At 42.2% G+C, this 19,470-nt stretch overlaps 1 protein-coding gene across 3 annotated transcripts in view; it reads right to left on the bottom strand.

The window, feature by feature from the left end:
* Positions 1 to 367: 367 nt before the first annotated feature.
* LOC142663486 (uncharacterized) overlaps positions 368 to 19,470 on the bottom strand; it is a 74,905-nt gene continuing 55,802 nt past the window's right edge. The window contains exons 2-9 of one of the 3 annotated variants that reach the window (XM_075842163.1): positions 13,407 to 13,532; positions 12,359 to 12,505; positions 12,148 to 12,271; positions 10,990 to 11,085; positions 9,129 to 9,643; positions 7,667 to 7,793; positions 6,957 to 7,051; positions 368 to 2,326 (exon numbers count right to left, since the gene is read on the bottom strand). In XM_075842163.1, the coding sequence (XP_075698278.1) occupies positions 902 to 2,326; positions 6,957 to 7,051; positions 7,667 to 7,793; positions 9,129 to 9,643; positions 10,990 to 11,085; positions 12,148 to 12,271; positions 12,359 to 12,505; positions 13,407 to 13,484 (2,607 nt within the window). In that variant the 5' untranslated portion in view covers positions 13,485 to 13,532 and the 3' untranslated portion in view covers positions 368 to 901. Of the gene's footprint in view, positions 2,327 to 6,956; positions 7,052 to 7,666; positions 7,794 to 9,128; positions 9,644 to 10,989; positions 11,086 to 11,843; positions 12,113 to 12,147; positions 12,272 to 12,358; positions 12,506 to 13,406; positions 13,533 to 19,470 lie in introns of those variants that run through there. The other 2 variants (XM_075842164.1, XM_075842165.1) reach the window with 2 other exon arrangements.

The raw sequence follows: 19,470 nt of genomic DNA, 5'->3' as shown, positions 1-19,470 counted from the left end.
TAAGTGAAGTCGTTTCACAGGATCCAGCCTCTGTGATCCTGGCGATCCCGACTGTAGATCCCAACAAGATTCCTTCCATATACTACACAAAAAAAATATGTAAATGAACCCCAAGATGAACTTTTCTGCAAACCCTCCACTGACCGATTCTGCACTCTAAACTCCCCAAAGAACAAATGTCCAAGCCCAGGCGGTCTCCCCAAATTATATAAACGAGGCTCTAGAGTTCCTTCTTTATACCCCAGACCTTAATGGCCCGTGTCTCCATCATACATAACGACAGTAAGGATCCTGCGAATTGTGGAAACAATCAGCCCATATGGGCTTCATCCTTTATAGGAGAAGGTAAAGACAATTTTACAACTGATCCAACTTGCCAAAACCTTCTCAACTCTCCTTGACACGGACAGTTGTCCTTTTATTACAGTATAATACACTTTTTCATATATCTCATACTAATAGAGAACCCCTTTAAAAACCTGCGCCAGTGATCGCTGAATAGGTACGATCGAGAATGCGGATACGAATTTTTGCAGTTCATACAAAACAGTTCTTACCTCAAGAGAAAATAGATTCTTACATTTCTTTTATCAACTCACATTCCAAAAAATAAAACATTCTGAATGCCTGAGAAAATTACCATTTTAAACGACATGGAAAAATAAAAACCCGGAAATGTGTAGAAATAAGTACATTTTCTTTTAAATACGCATTGAACAACTTAGTTAAAAAGTTGAATAAATATAGATTAAAGGGTGTTAAGAAAAAACACGTAACTAAGACTAAAATAGAAAAGACAAATTAAGTCCAGGTGACGACAACTTTTTCAAAAAGTTTCTTTCGAAGGCCGGATGTTTACGTTACACTACAACACGAGGGACTTTATTCTTTTTTTAAAGTCCTAAACGGCCTTGCGTTTCTTTGCCGGTTCCTCTGAAGTCATGTACCGGTAGTTGTTTAAATACACGTGTGGGTTAAGCTGTTGGGCAAACTCGGTCGCAAAGAAGCTTCTTTTATGAGTAGGCAATTCCCCATATCTGCTGGTTGATGGGTGGGGTTGGCCGCTGCTTGCAGTGGGTAGCCTTCCCTGTGATGAGCGTGCCATGGTTGAGTGGAAATTATTTATCAGAACTGCTGGCTTTTGTTGCTTCACCTCCATGGCAGTGGACTTGTTGTTAAAGCTTTGTAAATTATTTTGTTGGGTTGTTGGCACCCTTGCCCCGGAGGCGACGAGCGTGTGCTGTGGGAGCCTTTGAACAAGTCTCCTTTTCGTGATGTAGCTAACCTTCTTTTTTGACTCCGGCAATGAGGCCCGTATCTTCATAGTCGTCATCATGGCTCGGATTTTTTGTATTCCTATTTTTGTCGATCGGAACCATTCAGAAAACGCTGGATTGTAGTTCACATTCGGTGCCAAATAAAATGGAGAGTCTGGTGCCATCATAGCACCCGGCCTGAAGCTTTGATATTTTAGGTAGGCCGTTACTGGGTCTCTGTCTGGTATATGTGGACTTGCGTATATCCTGGGTTTCACTTGCCTCACGTTCTTGCGATTCTCTAACATTTCGGTTTGACGATCTGAATATTCTAAGTATTGATTACCTCTCGGATCGATTTTTAACTTGATATCACCCCACTGAAGGCTGTACTGTTCCTTTGTTCGTAATGCAAAATGAATCCCATTGTTGAAGAATACCAAGTTTAGTAAGCTTGTCGGGTTATCTAAAGATAAAGTCCCAGTCCTGTAGAGCTTTTCAATATCATCATCCGTTAACGCCTCCTGCCTGATTGGTGGGTTACTTTCGGCAACCTTTTTTAGAAATTTGATTTTTGCATTTAATGACTGTTTTGTAAGTGGAAAATCTTTGCTATTGCCATAAATGATTGTGTGGTTGTAGCTGTGTTCCTTCAGGTAACGGTCAATGCTCCCTACCATACAGCGGAGGGTATGGGGCTCGTATTCATTGCCATCTTTTCGCTTCACCACCAGAATAAATTTTGAGAGCAGTGTATCCAGCTCTGTGTGAGGCATTTCTTCAATTCTCCTATTTTCGTTCAATTCACTCAAAAAATTTTGTAGTGTTTGGATATCGGAGGTCGTTTTCCGGGCAGTGTTTATATTTTTTTGCTGTTGTCCTATTTGGAGCTGTTCGTGGGCATGTGGTAAGTTGAACTGTGACATAAGTTCAATTTGACACGGAGGAAAAGTTCTGACACATTTTTTTGCACTGACGTTATTTAGTGTTGCCATTCCATTATTAACGTGACAATTCAGCATAGCTTGTGGATTGCTTCGATTTGCTTTTTCTCCATGCAGATCGCGTAGCTGTCCAGAAAAATAAAAGGCGTTAGGACCAGGTTAAGAATCTGTTTAGGTATATTATTACAAACATATGGTTAAATAGACAGGGTTTAACTTCAGTAAGCCAATATGCCAACACTTACTTTAGCTCACTCATCAGCTTCGCTGTGTAGACTGGGACAAAGTCAGCAGAGTTCTCGCATCATTAGAGTGCTGGGGATTTAATGACAAATGACAGCTCTATTGTACTGCTAGTTGCCTAGATAATGCAAACTAGGAAAATTATACAGATACGGCTCTGTATACAGCCCTCCTATCACTATAACTGTGTCTCCCAATGAGCTGTATGAAAAAAAAGAATCTTCAGGGAGTTCTAGAAAAAAATCCTCTTTTTTTTGTTCATGTCACTGGGGAACGCAGACATGGGAAGTCCGAAAGCAGTCCCCGAGGGAGGGAACAAGAAACATTGCACAACTGGTCTGCAACTCATAGAACAGAGTAAGGTGTGTCGACAGCCAGGTGATGGCCATGCGCATCTGAAGAGACGGCCCGATGGAAGACCAGCTAAGGGGTCCCCACAGGGCTCTGTGATAGTCTTGGATGCCGTGCCACAAGAGGACAAGGAGATTTGCGACCTTGTGTAGAGTCAGAGCACTCCCTAGAATGGGAAAAGGCCTTAAAAGGAGATGGCTGCATTACTTAAAAACCAGGTTGGGGTCCCAAGGAGTTGTCGGTCAAACGTAAGGGGAGCCGAGAAACAACCTATTGGAGAGCAGTCCACACTTCAGGAAGGAAACTAAGGCCAAGCCCCAAATGCAAAGCCTGTGAGGGAAAAAGACAAAAAACCTGAACAAAAAAAATAAAATAAAAAGGAGGATGGAAAAATTCCTCAAAACTAGCATAAACAAGACTAGCAGGTGCTGTGACGAATATGAGATGGGTAAGGTCATCTGGCCTGCAGTAAGGTTGTGATGACGTGCTCAGCGAAACCATTAGATCCTGAGATCTATTGCTTGACAAAGCGCGGTGCCAAACATAGTGAATCAAAGTAAAAGGTGGAGACAGAACCAAGCAAGTAGGTCGTCTCAGATTAGTAGAGGCTAAGAAAAAAAACAGGGGGGCACTGCATGTGCAACCTCTTGCAAAAAAGCACGAACATCGGATTTGGACGCCAGAGGTCTGTAGAAAAAACAGACATCGCAAATACCTACCCCTTAAGAGATCTGAGGGTAAGTCCATGATCTAATCCCACCTAGAGGAATGCCAGTAAACGGGGCAAGGAGAAAAATCAGGGGAGGAAGATGCAGATCCTCACACTCCTGCAGATATGTCTTCCAATTATGGTGATAAATGCGGGCTGAAGAAGGCTACCGGCCTTTAACATGGTTTGGAACATCCATTGCAATAAGCCTCCAGCTTTTAGCACTGCGGCTTCAACAGCCACGCCCTTAATCATAGCGGTGTGCCCCACCGGAAACAGATTTGTTGGAACACCTCGTGATGGGGCCCAGTCATCTGGGTCGACCCGTTTGCGACTGAGATAATCCCCAACCCAATTGTTGACCCGGGAATGTGGACAGCCGACCGAGAAGGAAAGTGAAGCTCCGCCCATGCCAGGATGTTGGACGCTTACACCATTGCCACCAAACTCTGTGTCCCACCTTGGCGATTGAGGTAGGTGACTAAAGTGACATTGTTTGTCTGGACTCTGATTGGAATGCCGGCCAGAAGTGTTGTCCAGGGACAGGGGAAAATCCCCCTCAGTTCCAGAATGTTGATAGGGAGAACGGCTTCCTGGCGGGACCAGAGGCCCTGGGCCACAAGGTTCTGGAAGGCACCTCCCAACACCTGAACGCTGATGTCCCTGGAGCAGAGAAAGAGCGGCCTTGAGGGATCACTGGGGATAAAAGCCACAATTGAAGAGTTCGGAGGTTAAAAAAAAATAAAAATAAGGATTTGGCGGTCTACGGAATCCAGTTTTGTTTGGGGGGGAATCACCCACTGGTAGGGATGAGTGTGAAGCTGGGCACAGGCAATGGCCTTGATGGAAGATATCATGGTGACCAGAACGTTCATACAGAGTATCATAAAGTAATTTGGAGGCTGTCAAGTTGTCCTCCTGGGATGGGGACTTGATGAGGATATTGTCCAGATAGGGGACAACTGAAATCCCCCTAGAACAAAAGAATCGCCATGATCACAGAAAGAACCTTTCTGAAAACCTGCTGGACCTGCAGGCCGAACGGTAGAGCCACAAATTGGTAGTGGTGATGGAGGACTACAAATCGAAGGAAGTACTGGTGGATCGAGCAAATGGAGGCAGTTTCACGGAGGCGTTAACTGACCCTGCGGAAATGACGGATCTTGACAAAGGATTTAGGTCCAGAATGAGACAAACTGAACTGTCCCTTTAGGAGACAACAAAACCCTCAAACTTCTTGGAGTGGAGGGAGAGGGACAATAACTCCTTGACTATGGAGTGAGTTTATTGCTTGTAAAAAAAAAAAAAAAAAAAAAGGGGTGCTGCCCTGGCAAGTGACAGATGGGGTGTGAACTTGACGAACATGTCGGGTAGAAGATGTACAAATTCGATCTTGTACCCTGAGAAGAGTCCTTCCTGCACCCAGGTGTCAGAGATGTGAGACAGCCGCACGACTAGTAGTCTGCCCACAACTCAATGCCCAAGCGGGGGGCGCACCTTCAAGCATAACTTGTTTTTACCCATTACTGGCTTAGCGGCCTAAGGGTGGGAGTGCCACAAGGAATGGGGCCTAAAGAAAGGTCTGTTATTAGAGTCCTGCTGGGACTGCTGTCTGAATGTTCAAGGAAACTGCGGATTCTAAGGGACAAAATCGAGGTCCCGATTTCCTGGGGTTAGGCCTTAGTTTGAGGTATGCAAGTGCGTTTTCCCAGCTGTTGCTTCCAAGATGATTTCGTTCAAGCGAGCTCCAAATAGACAGGAGCCAACCAAGGGAAAAGCCGTCATGGAGCGTTCAGAAGCACGGTTGTCAGACCAGCATTTGAGCCATACCGTCCTGTGAACGGCGACCATGGTGGAAGCACGAGCCACAAGGCGACCCACATCCAGGGAGGCTGTGCACAGATAATTAGTGTCTGACAGGTGGTGAGAGAGATTCACCAGATCTTCAGTGGGCACCACCGAACAGAGACCGTGATAGAGTTGGCCAGCCTATTCAGTTAGAGGTTCTGGCCAGAAGGGAGGCCTGAGGATTCACCCATTTTGAAGAAATATCCTCTGGAAAAAGACACAAAATGCAGACGAGAGGTCTGGGCAAATTTATCAGGATGCGTCCATTCCATTAAGACTACCTCTTCAAACGAGTGGGAGGGAAAAGGTTTGGGGCGAAGGACGGTGACGGTCTCCACAGGGGGAGTCGATTCACATCTGTAAAATGTAAGGTGTCTTCAGCCATACTGAGGAGACTGCCCACTGTAGGGGTCAACTTGGAAGATTGCTAGTCACTAAGCTCCGACAGTTCACCCTCGAAAAAGGATTCCCGGTGAGGGGAAGAAGCGGCATATAGGTCTCCTGAAGGGGAGACTGATAAAGCAGGTGATATTAAGGGCAGTTGAGACCGCTATGATCTGACCCAGTGGCCTGCCACCCAGGTGGTCGGTAGGCGAGGCGAACCAAGATGCCCATTACGGACTGGGGGACATTGGAGGGTAACCGACCCTAGAGCCCTTTGTGGTTCGGCATCAGTACTAGGTGTGGGTATTGCTTGATGTGCGGAGATGACTTGGCCACAGGGTGGGCATTCACAGATGTTTGGCATGGGGCCGGCATGCATCGTACAGAGGAGTAGGTTTACTACATGAGAGTTTATGGCCACATGTGGAACAGGCAAAGTGAACTACAGAAGGTGCTTGTCGGAGGATTCTCCTGTTGTCTGACACGGCTGTATAGGGGTCACCACATTCCTCAGTTACAACTGGAAAAAAACAGTGACTATGAGTTCACTCAATATACTGCAAGAGACAGGGTTTGGACTACCTAGAAGGGTGTATTGGCTGCCTGAGGTTATTTTGAGTGTTCTAAGTAGATACTCGTGACTCACATGACGGCCACACACCAATTGCTAGCCCAGAGCACAGGCACGAAAACCACCCTGATCGAGAAGAAAAAAAGTTGCGCCCCGCAAGGGGTAACGGCGGCCGTTAGAGGGTACCTTCAGGGAAGGATTTTGGGGCCCGCCTGTAGCAGCGCTGCAAGAAAGGAGCACCGGGAAAAATGCATCAACAATGTGCCAGGCGCACAGAACATCAATAGATGAAGGGTTTGAGTTAATACTCTCTGGTCCGGAAGTGCAGATCATCCCCATAATGTAGCGCCAGCAGGGAAGTCGCCTCCATATGCCAGCTGCAGAAAGTGGGAGCGAAGGGGGGGGGGGGGGGGCAACCCTTAGGCTGGTGGGTGACAGACGCTTGTGCTCTTTAGCATGACAGTGTATTAAAATACTGAGCGTGGGGAAAGTTGGGGGACAGTGTCGCCCCTGTTACCCCCGCTGGAAGAAAGGAAAAAAAAACTAACATAAAAAACAAAGACAAAATTCCATTTTAATGTGACGGTTCGAGGGTTAATAACAGATGATATTTGTCACAGTCCTATATGGCTTCAGAATAGGTGGTTTACCTGATAATCCCGGGATGCGCTGCCATCTCCATTCTCACAGTGAGGATAAAACGTAGGCGGGCATCGCCCTGCAATCAATCGATTATTTGATACATCTGTAGAATAAAAAAAAAAAAAAAAAAGAGAAATCCCAGTCATGAAAATGCTACATCACAACTCTTGTGAACACTCCACGATAGGATCTCATTACAGACACCAACGTGTTCTGACACACTGAAGAATGGGGGTTACGAGATCCCCGTTCTAGCGATCGGCGGAGCCCCAACGATCAGATCTTTATCACCGGTCCTGTGGATAGCTCATCAATGTTAATCTACGTCAATTCCTTATTAAAGGGTAACTAAACTTTCAGAAAACAGAAAAGACCCCACCGACTGCTAAAACGAAGCGACAGAAGTGCTCGGAGGAGCGCTGAGCCGCTTCGTTTCTGATCGGCTTTTCTCGGAAAGACCGGCAGTTGGTGATTGGGCTCATAGACTTTCTATTGAGTCCATAGACCGTTATCTCGGCCTCCCAAGAAAAGCCGATCAGAAACGAAGCGGATCAGTGCTCACCCGAGCGTTTCAGCGATCGGTGGGGGTCTCAGTGCTCGAAACCCCCACTGATCAAAACTTCTGACATGCCATTATGACCGGTCAGAAGTTTTCTGAAAGTTTAGTTACCCTTTTAGATATTAGACGTGTATTCTAATATATAAATATAACCCTTACCTGGGCTGAACTCATCAGGATTTTCCTCCGCAAAGAAGTCTCTTACTTGTTCTCCCCACAAATACGTCTCTTCCTCCCAATCATCATCTGATACCACCTCAATTTTTACATCTTTCAACAACTCATCCTAAGGGGCAGAGCAATGGATTATTAAATTAATAGTTGCATTTACTGCTCCCCCCTCCCCAATGTCCGCTTACCTGAAGTACAGGAATAGGAATTTTAATAGGGCATGTCTACACCTGAAAACCTTTTTACCATTAAACTGATATGAATGGTAGAAGAAAAGCTCTTCATTTAAGTTAGGTTGTGGCAAATGTTCTGAAGCCCACATTGATGGCACAGACTGGCACCAGATTATCAAATATCCATAAGGGATCACAGCCGGGCACCAAAACCACAGTTACACCATATTGAATGCAGCCGTTAGTCCAGAAAACAGAGAGGAGGGGGGACACAAGAAAAATTAAAAACGCTGGTGACTAAGGGGTCAACAACCCCTTAGCGACATGTGAGATACGTCACAGTCGCCATGGGGGGGGGGGGGGGGGGAGTATTGAACGGTGCTCCAAATGCAGCGGGCGCTGGCTGTTCGTTATAGCCGGCACCACACTGCAACGGCCGGGTGTGGAGATGACTCCGATCCTGGCCGTTTACCCAATTAGATATCGCGGTCGATAGCGACTGTGGCATCTATGTAGGTAAATGACAGTTAATTTTTTTTTATTAGGTCTAAAAAACAACAAAAAACCCTTTCCTCTAAAGTAATGTATAAATAAATATATATAAAAAGTCAAGATCATTGGTATCGCTGCATCCGTAAAGGTTTTAAAATATCAAGTTATTCAACCCGCCGGATGATCAATGTAGGAAAAAATAAAAGCACAATGCAAGAATTTAAAAAATAAAATAAAAAAAAGAAGGACTTGAAGTTTGTTTTTCTTCATGTTTACCCCTCAAACAATTTATGTTTCCCGGTACATTGTATGGTACAACAAATGGGGACATCAAAAACTACTACTCGTCCCGCAGAAAACAAGCCGCATGCCATTATATTGATGGGAAAATAACTTTTTTTTTTTTTTAATGATTTTTGTAAGTTGGGGAAAAAATAAAAAATGGCTTCAGCGCCAACAGGTTAAGGAGCAAAGTCAGTGTTTGAAAGCATCGGTTCCCACACTATCCATCCCCCATAAGAGAGACCGTTCTCATTATATACTTTATAAGACGAAGGGTCCGATGTACGCCGTGTAAATGAGCGCCGGTTAACGAGACAGCTGGTTGATCGGCGCTCGTTTGCTCCTTTCACTAGGAGCAATGTTTGGGGACGAGCGCTTGTTACTACGATCGCTCGTCCCGATACATTTCTATCATGTCGGCGGCGCGTCTCCCGGTTTACACACCAAGATTTACTAGAAGATGCCAGAATTACAGTATTTTACCATGTAAGTTATATACTCGCTACCTCATAATACTGTTCAACCCCATATTTACAATCCTTTCGTTTTTTGGTTTCTTCCCGTTTACAGTGCTTTGTGTGATTCTCGACTTGCTGTTGGCAGTCCTCGGTGTGATTCTCGACTTCCTGTTTACAGTCCTCTGTGTGATTCTCGACTTCCTGTTTACAGTCCTCTGTGTGATTCTCGACTTCCTGCTTACAGTCCTCTGTGTGATTCTCGACTTCCTGCTTACAGTCCTCTGAAGTATAATCAGCTTCCAGTTTCCAGTCATGAGAGATTGTCTCGTCTTCGCCGCTGTCATCAGAGACATAGTTATCCTCATTATTCGGTTGAGACACACGGTCACTTCCTTCTCTCTCTTTTTCCACCATATTGTCTTCACCACCTTCTTGGCTAGTTGGTAGATTGCCGTATTTCTCATTGCTGTCCTGCGATACATCAAAGTCCTCCTCTGTACAATCCAGTGAATACAAAGGACTCTCACACCCATCTGAGATGCTTGTGTGCTCTGATCCATCTGTAGAAAAAAAAAATTAAAAAAAAATCAATAAAATAAAAATCAGGCGAGTGAAACCTAACCGCGACCGGCAGTAACTGGCTGCCATGATCACGTGACATCATTGCGCCAAAATCTAAACACGAGACCAGCAGGGACAAGAGCAGAATCTCCAAAGAAATTTCAGCTGCAGGAGCACGGCTGTTATACAAGGCTGTGGTTCTGATAATTGCTGGGTCGGAGAGATCTGCGATCCCAACAGTTTAACACCTCAGATATCGTAGTCAATAGCAACTACAGCATTTAAAGGGGTTATGTAGGGACCAAAAATTATTAGCAGTGTACTTACTGCATCATCTATCCAGCCCATCAGCCCCACACAATGCAATCGTGGCGTGCCGATGGGTTACCATGACAGCCAGGGGTCTAACAAAGACCTCCAAGTCTGCCATCAGTAGCTGCCTTTTAGTCCATGCCGGACTAATACATTGACAGGCAATAATGCTTTGGGATACTAAATATTACAAAACATTATTTAAGCTATGAAAGAATCACTGCTTCAAGTTCCCTAGTGGGACAAAAAATAAAATTTTTAAAATAGAATAATTTTGAATGAAAAAATGGTTTAATTTATATATTTTTCGAGGGGTACTTTTTATTTATTGAACTGGGTCATCACAAAAAAAACAAAAAACATACCCGTATACCGTATGCGTTCCAGAAGGACACACCCTAACAGAGCCCTAGGGACACGTTTATCATGTACGTCGGGAGCTTTCCCGACATACACAATCAACATCCTTCATAAATGTGACTTTAAGGGGTCCTAACTCTCCCTATCCAAACCCACTTCTCTACCCAATAGCCCTTATAAGGACAATCCCGAATTCAAAAGGGTAACTAAACTTTCCAAAAACTTCTGACATATCAGAAGCTTTGATGGGTGGGGGTCCGAGCAATGAAACCCCCACCGATCGCTATAACTAAGCGGCAGAAGCGCTCGAGCGCTGAGCCACTTACTTTCCGATCGGCTTTTCTCTGAAAGCCGAGCAAGCGATTTAAGGGCTCAATAGAAAGTCTATGAGACCGCTTCGTTTTAACGATCGGTGGTCGGTCTCAGTGCTTGGACCCTCACCTTACAAAACTTCTGACATTTTTTGAAAGTTTAGTTACCTTTTAGACCTAGGCCCGACACTCCCTAGACTTCTGTCATATTAAGTAAAGGAGTACGTGGGGTTGAATAGGGAAACTGTTTGTTGATAATGGGGAGGGTGGACCGAACGTTAGAATAATAACTTTAATCCTGTAAGATTTTCAATAATACCTACTCCGCTGATATTACAGCCGGCTTCATCCAACACACTCACCTTCTATGGCGGGGCATTCCATATGAATAGTCTGGCCTGGAAGAACTGGTTTCAACTCTACAGATGTATCCGCGACCGCAGAGGTTATATTGTCCACTATTAAGACACAAAACCGTAACAGGAGTGAAGGCTGGCGCTTCCATGCAGTAATTCCGAACATCAAGGGAGAACCACTACGCAACGCCAGTTAAGGGATCTTGTGAATGGAAGTATTACGGTTGCCATAAAAGGGCAGCCATAGGGGTCCACGAGGCCTCTATACCTTACCCATGTATGCCTGTTGGATTCCGTACCTCCACTTATAGGGTCGAATTTCTCGGCATATACAGATTCCTGTACCAGCATCCCACTATGACTCTACGACACTGTACTGAGAGGCCATACAGCCTCCAGGCAGACGACACAAACGGTACCAATAAAAAGTAAAGCTCGCCCAGCAAAAAATAAGCCCTCACACCGCTCAATCGCCGAAAAAAAACCAACTTATGGCTCTTGGAAGGCGGCGTCTCGAAAGGGTTAAAGGAGCTGCGTGTGGTAGTGGCATTCAGCCCCATTCACTTGGAGAGTTAGCGCTCTTACACATGACCGAGTGTCATTTGGGCTGTTTTTTTACGGCATCCGAGAGGCAAATAATAGTTTTCTCCGATGCGTTAAAAGATAGAACATGTCCTATCTCTCCGCGGACAACACTCGGACGGCACACATGGCGTATGAAAGAGGGCTTAGTATTATTGAAAATACTTTTATGTGTGTTAGCGGAAAGCTTGTGCAAGAAGCGCTTGTAGGGTTCCTCCTGACCACCAGTCTAAAAAACGGATTCAACTAAATGATGTCCTAACTATGTGACCACTTACCTACATGTTTGGTTTCCATTATGGTAACGGGGTGTCCTTGTTTAAACATCCAAACTGCCTCTGGGACTAACTGATCTTTGAAGGCTGCGGCATCCTCAATCAGCCGCTATCACTGGAGAAACCTAAATATGTGGGCAATAGGATGCCAGTGGTCATTCAGAGTAGGGACCTCCTAGTTGCTACAGGGGGACCGCTCGACCCATAGATCATTTTAAAAGGGGCTATCTAGACCAGAAATCCCCTTAAAGATGTACATTTTTGTGAATACTTTAATTCCAAAGACCTAAAAAGGCAAATAAATTACCAAGAGCTGGTAAGGTTTGAGGATCTTCCCTTATGACGTCCTCGTAGAGATCCTTGTGTTCTTCTATATACTCCCACTCCTCCAGGGAGAAACAGACGATGACATCCTCATATCTTACGGGAACCTGACACATACAATAATATAGTCATCATCCAGACACCTCCCTGGGTGTTCCTCTATAATGTCCCGGTATTCCCAGCCCCCGGCTCACCTCTCCCGTCAGCAGATGAATGATCTTATTGGTGATGTCCAGGATCTTCCCATCATGCTTCCTCTCGTGTACCCATGACGGGAGCGGAGGATTCATGATGGATTTAAGTGACACATACTCCCCAAACTTCTTCACAGGTGCATATTCCTTGAAATGGAAGTACAGATAATACCATTCACTAAATTTCAAATTATGCTTCACTTGCAAACACACAGGCCCCACTTATGAGGGAAGCGACATACAGGGAGATAAGTCACCTAAACTTCCCAGGCCCAGTAACGTTAGAACCTTGAGATGTTGGAGCCTCGGGAGAGTATCGGAAGCGCTCTGCCCGGGGACTCCGGGACTGGAGAAACCCGTGACATCACTGTCCATACAGGGAACATCAGGGGCTCCTCCAGTCCCAGAGTAGTTGAAAGCTCCTGACATCACTGTCCATAAATGGTTAGTAACATCGGGGCTTTCCAAAGGCGGACCGCTACCTGATGCTCTTTCCGTGGATTTCGGCCTTGGTGGAGCTCCCCGAGGTACTACCCAATACCATCCTCTAAATAAAAGATATATTGATGTATACCACCCTGACGGAAGCCCCAAGAACACTCTTTTGGCCTACAACGTACATGCTAAACGTAGAGAAAAAAACGCAAAGTGAACAAGGCCTTAAAAGGGGATATCCGGGCATGGAGCGTTTTTTCTTACTCTATTACCTATCCACAGGCTAGGTGATCAGTATATGATCAGTGGGGTCCGACACCTGGACCCTGAACCGATTTCTGTTCCAGCTGCCTCTGGGCACCGGATGTCAATACTGGAAGCAGATGGCTCCGGCTGCTATACAGTGTACGGAGCTATCGGCTTCCTACACCAGATACTGCATAACATCCTTGCCCAGAGGCAGCCGGAGCAGCTCATCGGTGCAGGGTCCGGTTGTCATATACTGATGACCTATCTTGTAACACTATTTGGAGTGAGATGCACCAAAAACAGCGAAAGGTGCTGTGTTCAAAAAAGTCATTGAGATTACCATGACATTGACGGAATCACTCACCTCACCAGTCAGCAGATAGATGATATCCAACGTCAGCTTTAATATCCTCTTAGTCACATGATCCCCGTCTTTGTCCATTATCAGTGGGCATATAAGTAGTTTATTCGGATGTCTTAGAGATGACCCCTATAAACAGACATGTCATAAGAACGTGCAGTCCCCTCATAAACCAGATACCATACATAGCTCCTTGTGAAAAGCGCAAACGAGCGCCGATAAACGAGCGCCGATAAACGAGCGGTCTTATTGATCGGCACGCGTTGTTACGGCCAAAATTGGCCGGTGTAAAAAGGACCCTAAAGCTCCCGGCATATAGGCCGAGCGTGTTGTGGGGAAGCCATTGGTGTATATCTTTAGTGTATGGATTGTTACTATTGCGGTGGTACCTTGTATATGTGTGGGTATCTTTTAATATACATTAAAAGATAATCTTTCAGGACTCTGTTAAAAAAAACTGATTTATTCAAATCAACATTAGGTAATACAACGTTTTCAGTCCTAGGACCTTTCTCAACCACAGATCGGGACTATTTGAGATATATATATATATATATATATATATATATATATATGATTTTTTTTTTATTTTTTTTTTTAGGTGAATTATTTTTTACACTTTTTGTCCCACTAGGGGGCTTAAAGCAGCGATCCTTTGATCGCTATGATAATGCTTTGGAATACATAGTATTCCAAAGAATTATAGCAATGTATCACGGACAGGGGTGCCGATGGTCTGACAAAGGGCGTCCCCACTCCCTTTATTAAACACCTTAGATTCCGTGGTCGCTATTGACTGCAGTATATAAGGGGTTAAACTGCAGTTGCGGCCGCTGTGCTCCTGCCACGGACGTCGTGGGTACAGTGGCAGTACCCATGAGATCTAAGTGACGGATATTTCTGTCACAATATGGGAACTAGCGCCTGCTTGTAATGGATACATCTGTCGCTCGTCTTTAAGGGGTATGCCTGTACAGTGGTACATGTCGCGGCCTTGCGGCAGAGGTGTATGTCGGGAGCTCCTCCTAACTTACTGTAACGTGATGTGAACAAAGCCTTACTAACTCTCTTTCCCGTTCGGATGAAATCCATATTATAGTTCCGTCTAGTAAATATATCCAGATTTTCATGTCGGGTCATTGGCTAAATAGGTGTAAACAGTGTAATTTCTAAGAGCCCGAGTATACAGCGCATCCCCTCTTCTCGCAACCACAAACTTGCGGTAAAATTGGGCACAAATCACACCAACTATCTCCTTTACTAAGATGGGTGTAAGATAGCCAGCCATCGACAACCAGCAATTGCGTCACGGAGGGAGCGTTGCGTGTGGACACCCCCCCCACGTCTAATGGTTTAGATGCCGTGGTTGATATGGACCATGGCATCTGAGTGGTTAAAAGGTCTGGGATCTACGTTCTCTCTGATTTCGGCCGTTAGAGCAGGGCGTCCCCTGTAATGACAGCCACACCGCGGGCTCCTCCGGACTTCTGCTGTACATTGAGGGCGGTTGTCGGGAAGGGTCCGTGTTAAAAATAATACAGATCCATATTACAGCTGCAAGACCCGGCCCCCCAGAGTGGAATATACAGCGTCGCCACCTAGACACAGATATTACAAGTTCACAGTTTTATTTTGCAAAAATTTCCTTCTGCTCCTCTCTTTAAAAAGAGGTTCTTCAGCAGCTGCAGTGGGTATTATAAAATTCTGCAAGGAAAAAGGGTGTTTCAGCGACGGCATGAACAAAAGCTCAGATCCCGGCAGCTTAATCCCCGATTAAAGGATTAACAGCATCAACAAAGAGAGAGGCGGCTGAAGGTTCTTATAAACAGCCCGAAATGGGTCGTGAAAACGAGCGCTGATTGACGAGTACGTACGCCGATCAGCGCTGGTCTGCTCCTTTCACGAAAAGTTATGATCGGATATGTATGGGGACGGACGATTGTTACTACACAGGGAGATGTGCTGCCGACTAGCCACCGTTTTTTTGGCTGAATAAGCGAGACGATGAATGAGCTCATTCATTGGCTGATCGTTGCTCTGTTTACACAGAGCAATGATCGGGAATGAGCGATCATATGATCAATGGCCATGTAAAAGGGTCTTTACTTTGTCAAAACACACGGTAACAGCCGTGGGCCCAAAAGATGCCCCAATGCCAGTCCTGAGAGAACAGGTACAGGTAGTAATGCATTGAAACACAACATAAATAAAAAAATAATTCAGTTTAAGAAAATAGAGGATTCAAAATGAAAATAAAAAGTAATAGAACATAAAATAATACAAATAATAATCATAACCACGAGAACAACGCCCCCTACATCAACGTGTTATTTATAGTGGAGGAATTGCCAAAGATTTATAGGAATCAAACACTATTGTGGCTATATTATATGCTTTTTTATAAATTATTATAAGCAGCGCAAATTTTAGTTTTGGGGGATTGCTTTTTGATTGTTAATATAACATGATTCTAATTTCAGTTTTGTTATATTCTAGTGTTGCTGGTTCCATTGATGTCATTAATTATCCTGTGGGAGATACACCTTCCATCGTGAGGACTATGACTGACCACCTCTTGGACATGCTGTCTAAACTTACGGCCTTCTGTTTCAATATTATTATTTCTGTGTGTTTTCCTCTTGTTTTTTGTTTGTTTTCTGTCAGTTTGGTCCGTCCGTTTTCTGTGTTTTATGTCCGTTTTCTGTGTTTTATGTCCGTTGTCCGTTTTATGTCCGTTTTATGTCCGTTGTCCGTTTTATGTCCGTTGTTCGTTTTATGTCCGTTGTCCGTTTTATGTCCGTTGTCCGTTTTATGTCCGTTGTCCGTTTTATGTCCGTTTGTTGTTCTGTTTTTATTTTGTTTGTTTGTTTGTTTATTTTTATATTATTATTTTTCTGCATTATTATTTTTCACATTTTAATTTATATTATTTATTTTATATATTTTGTTATATTTTTGTAAATGAATTGTTCTGTATTTGTACTGTATTATACATCTGTACTTGTACTTTATATATGCATTGTACACTTTCTATTCATTTTTTGTTTTTGACTTAATGCCTTCCTTTTTCATGTGTTATCATACTGTGTATATCTATGTATATTTATCTCCACTTTATTATTTAATTTTGTCCTATTTCTCACTGTTCACTTTCATTATTTATTTTTGTATTCTTCACTTACTAATTGTATTAATACTTTATTCTAGTATTTTTTGCTTTTAGCTTCAAATATTTTTTTTTTCATATTTTTCACTATAATTGTCTTTACACCAATTTATTCAATTTGTAGCACTGTTTGCATATATCCATATGTTTTTTTATGTATATATTGTTGATATTTAATTTAATTTAATTATTTTTTCAACTTTATTTTTATTTTTATTATTTATATATAAAATCATCACTTCAATATATATGTTATCAATTAAATTCATATTCTTATTGAATTATTTATATATTATGAATTTTGTGTAAATATCAAAATTATCGATCATGCACTGATTAGAGATCGGTTTTTAAATATGATCAGCCTACTGACGAAGCCGGTCGCAGGCGAAACGCGCGTCGAGGCGTTCCTGTGCCATCTCTCCACGTCCCCTGCTCTCATCATCTCTACAGGTATCTGAATTTTTTACTCCTATCTGGAATTCATTTGTATATGTTGGTTTGCATACACGCTATTTATTCATAGCATACCTGTGCTATGCACTCTTTGTAACGGGAATTATTTTTCCAACATATATATAGCCATATATACTTCTTTTATTGATATTTCATTTTACTTGTATCCATGGCATGTTCGTATTGGGACGTTGTTTGAGGTTGGTTTTTTCCTGTGTTCCCTATGGTATGTTGTCATTCTTACCAGATCGCTTCATTATATCTAATATCGTTATACCATGTATTGTTATGTACTAATACAGTTATATATTTTCTTACTATCCATGGTATTTACTTTCATACTCTATTGGGATGTCATGTCCCTTGCAGGTTGTTTCCTAGTTTGTTTGGGGATCTCCCCTTGTCTCGCCGTACTTTGTTTTGAGGTTTGTTGTAGGTTTACTATATTATATGTATCGCAAGACATAGCCAGAAAAATACGCAAAACACAACGTTAATTATGTTGTTTTTTTATGCAGCAAGATTTTAAGAAAATCCCAGTCTTGTGCTTTTATATGGTTACGGGCCTACATGGATGACTTGTAATATTTCTATAATTTACTGTAAGGAGTACAAGATAATAATTCACACAAATACATAATAATAAATAATATATACACATCCAGATAGATAATTTACATATGTACTAGTATAATACACACACATATGTAATAAGTACAGCACACTATATAGTATATACACCCATATGTAATAATATGTACAGCACACTATATAGTATATACCCCCATATGTAAAGCACACTATATAGTTTATACCCCCATATGTAATAATATGTACAGCACACTATATAGTATATACACCCATATGTAATATGTACAGCACACTATATAGTATATACCCCCATATGTAATATGTACAGCACACTATATAGTATATACACCCATATGTAATATGTACAGCACGCTATATAGTATATACCTCCATATGTAATAATATGTACAGCACACTATATAGTATATACCCCCATATGTAAAGCACACTATACAGTTTATACCCCCATATGTAATAATATGTACAGCACACTATATAGTATATACACCCATATGTAATATGTACAGCACACTATATAGTATATACACCCATATGTAATAATATGTACAGCACACTATATAATATATACCCCCATATGTAATATGTACAGCACACTATATAGTATATACCCCCATATGTAATATGTACAGCACACTATTTAGTATATACACCCATATGTAATATGTACAGCACGCTATATAGTATATACCTCCATATGTAATAATATGTACAGCACACTATATAGTATATACCCCCATATGTAATAATATGTACAGCACACTATATAATATATACCCCCATATGTAATAATATGTACAGCACACTATATAGTATATACCCCCATATGTAATATGTACAGCACACTATATAGTATATACACCCATATGTAATATGTACAGCACGCTATATAGTATATACCTCCATATGTAATAATATGTACAGCACACTATATAGTATATACCCCCATATGTAAAGCACACTATACAGTTTATACCCCCATATGTAATAATATGTACAGCACACTATATAGTATATACACCCATATGTAATATGTACAGCACACTATATAGTATATACCCCCATATGTAATATGTACAGCACGCTATATAGTATATACACCCATATGTAATAATATGTACAGCACACTATATAGTATATACACCCATATGTAATATGTACAGCACGCTATATAGTATATACCTCCATATGTAATAATATGTACAGCACACAATATAGTATATACCCCCATATGTAATAATATGTACAGCACACTATATAGTATATACCCCATATGTAATATGTACAGCAAACTATATAGTATATACCCCATATGTAAAAATATGTACATCACACTATATAGTATATACCCCCATATGTAAAAATATGTACATCACACTATATAGTATATACCCCCATATGTAAAAATATGTACATCACACTATATAGTATATACCCCCATATGTAATAATATGTACAGCACACTATATAGTATATACCCCATATGTAATATGTACAGCACACTATATAGTATATACACCCATATGTAATATGTACAGCACGCTATATAGTATATACCTCCATATGTAATAATATGTACAGCACACTATATAGTATATACCCCCATATGTAAAGCACACTATATAGTTTATACCCCCATATGTAATAATATGTACAGCACACTATATAGTATATACACCCATATGTAATATGTACAGCACACTATATAGTATATACCCCCATATGTAATATGTACAGCACGCTATATAGTATATACACCCATATGTAATATGTACAGCACGCTATATAGTATATACCTCCATATGTAATAATATGTACAGCACACAATATAGTATA

This window comes from Rhinoderma darwinii, chromosome 11 (assembly GCF_050947455.1).
Source record: "Rhinoderma darwinii isolate aRhiDar2 chromosome 11, aRhiDar2.hap1, whole genome shotgun sequence".
NCBI lineage: Eukaryota > Metazoa > Chordata > Amphibia > Anura > Rhinodermatidae > Rhinoderma > Rhinoderma darwinii.
The sequence above is the reverse complement of the archived record's forward strand: the minus strand, read 5'-3'. Positions and strand labels throughout refer to the sequence as shown.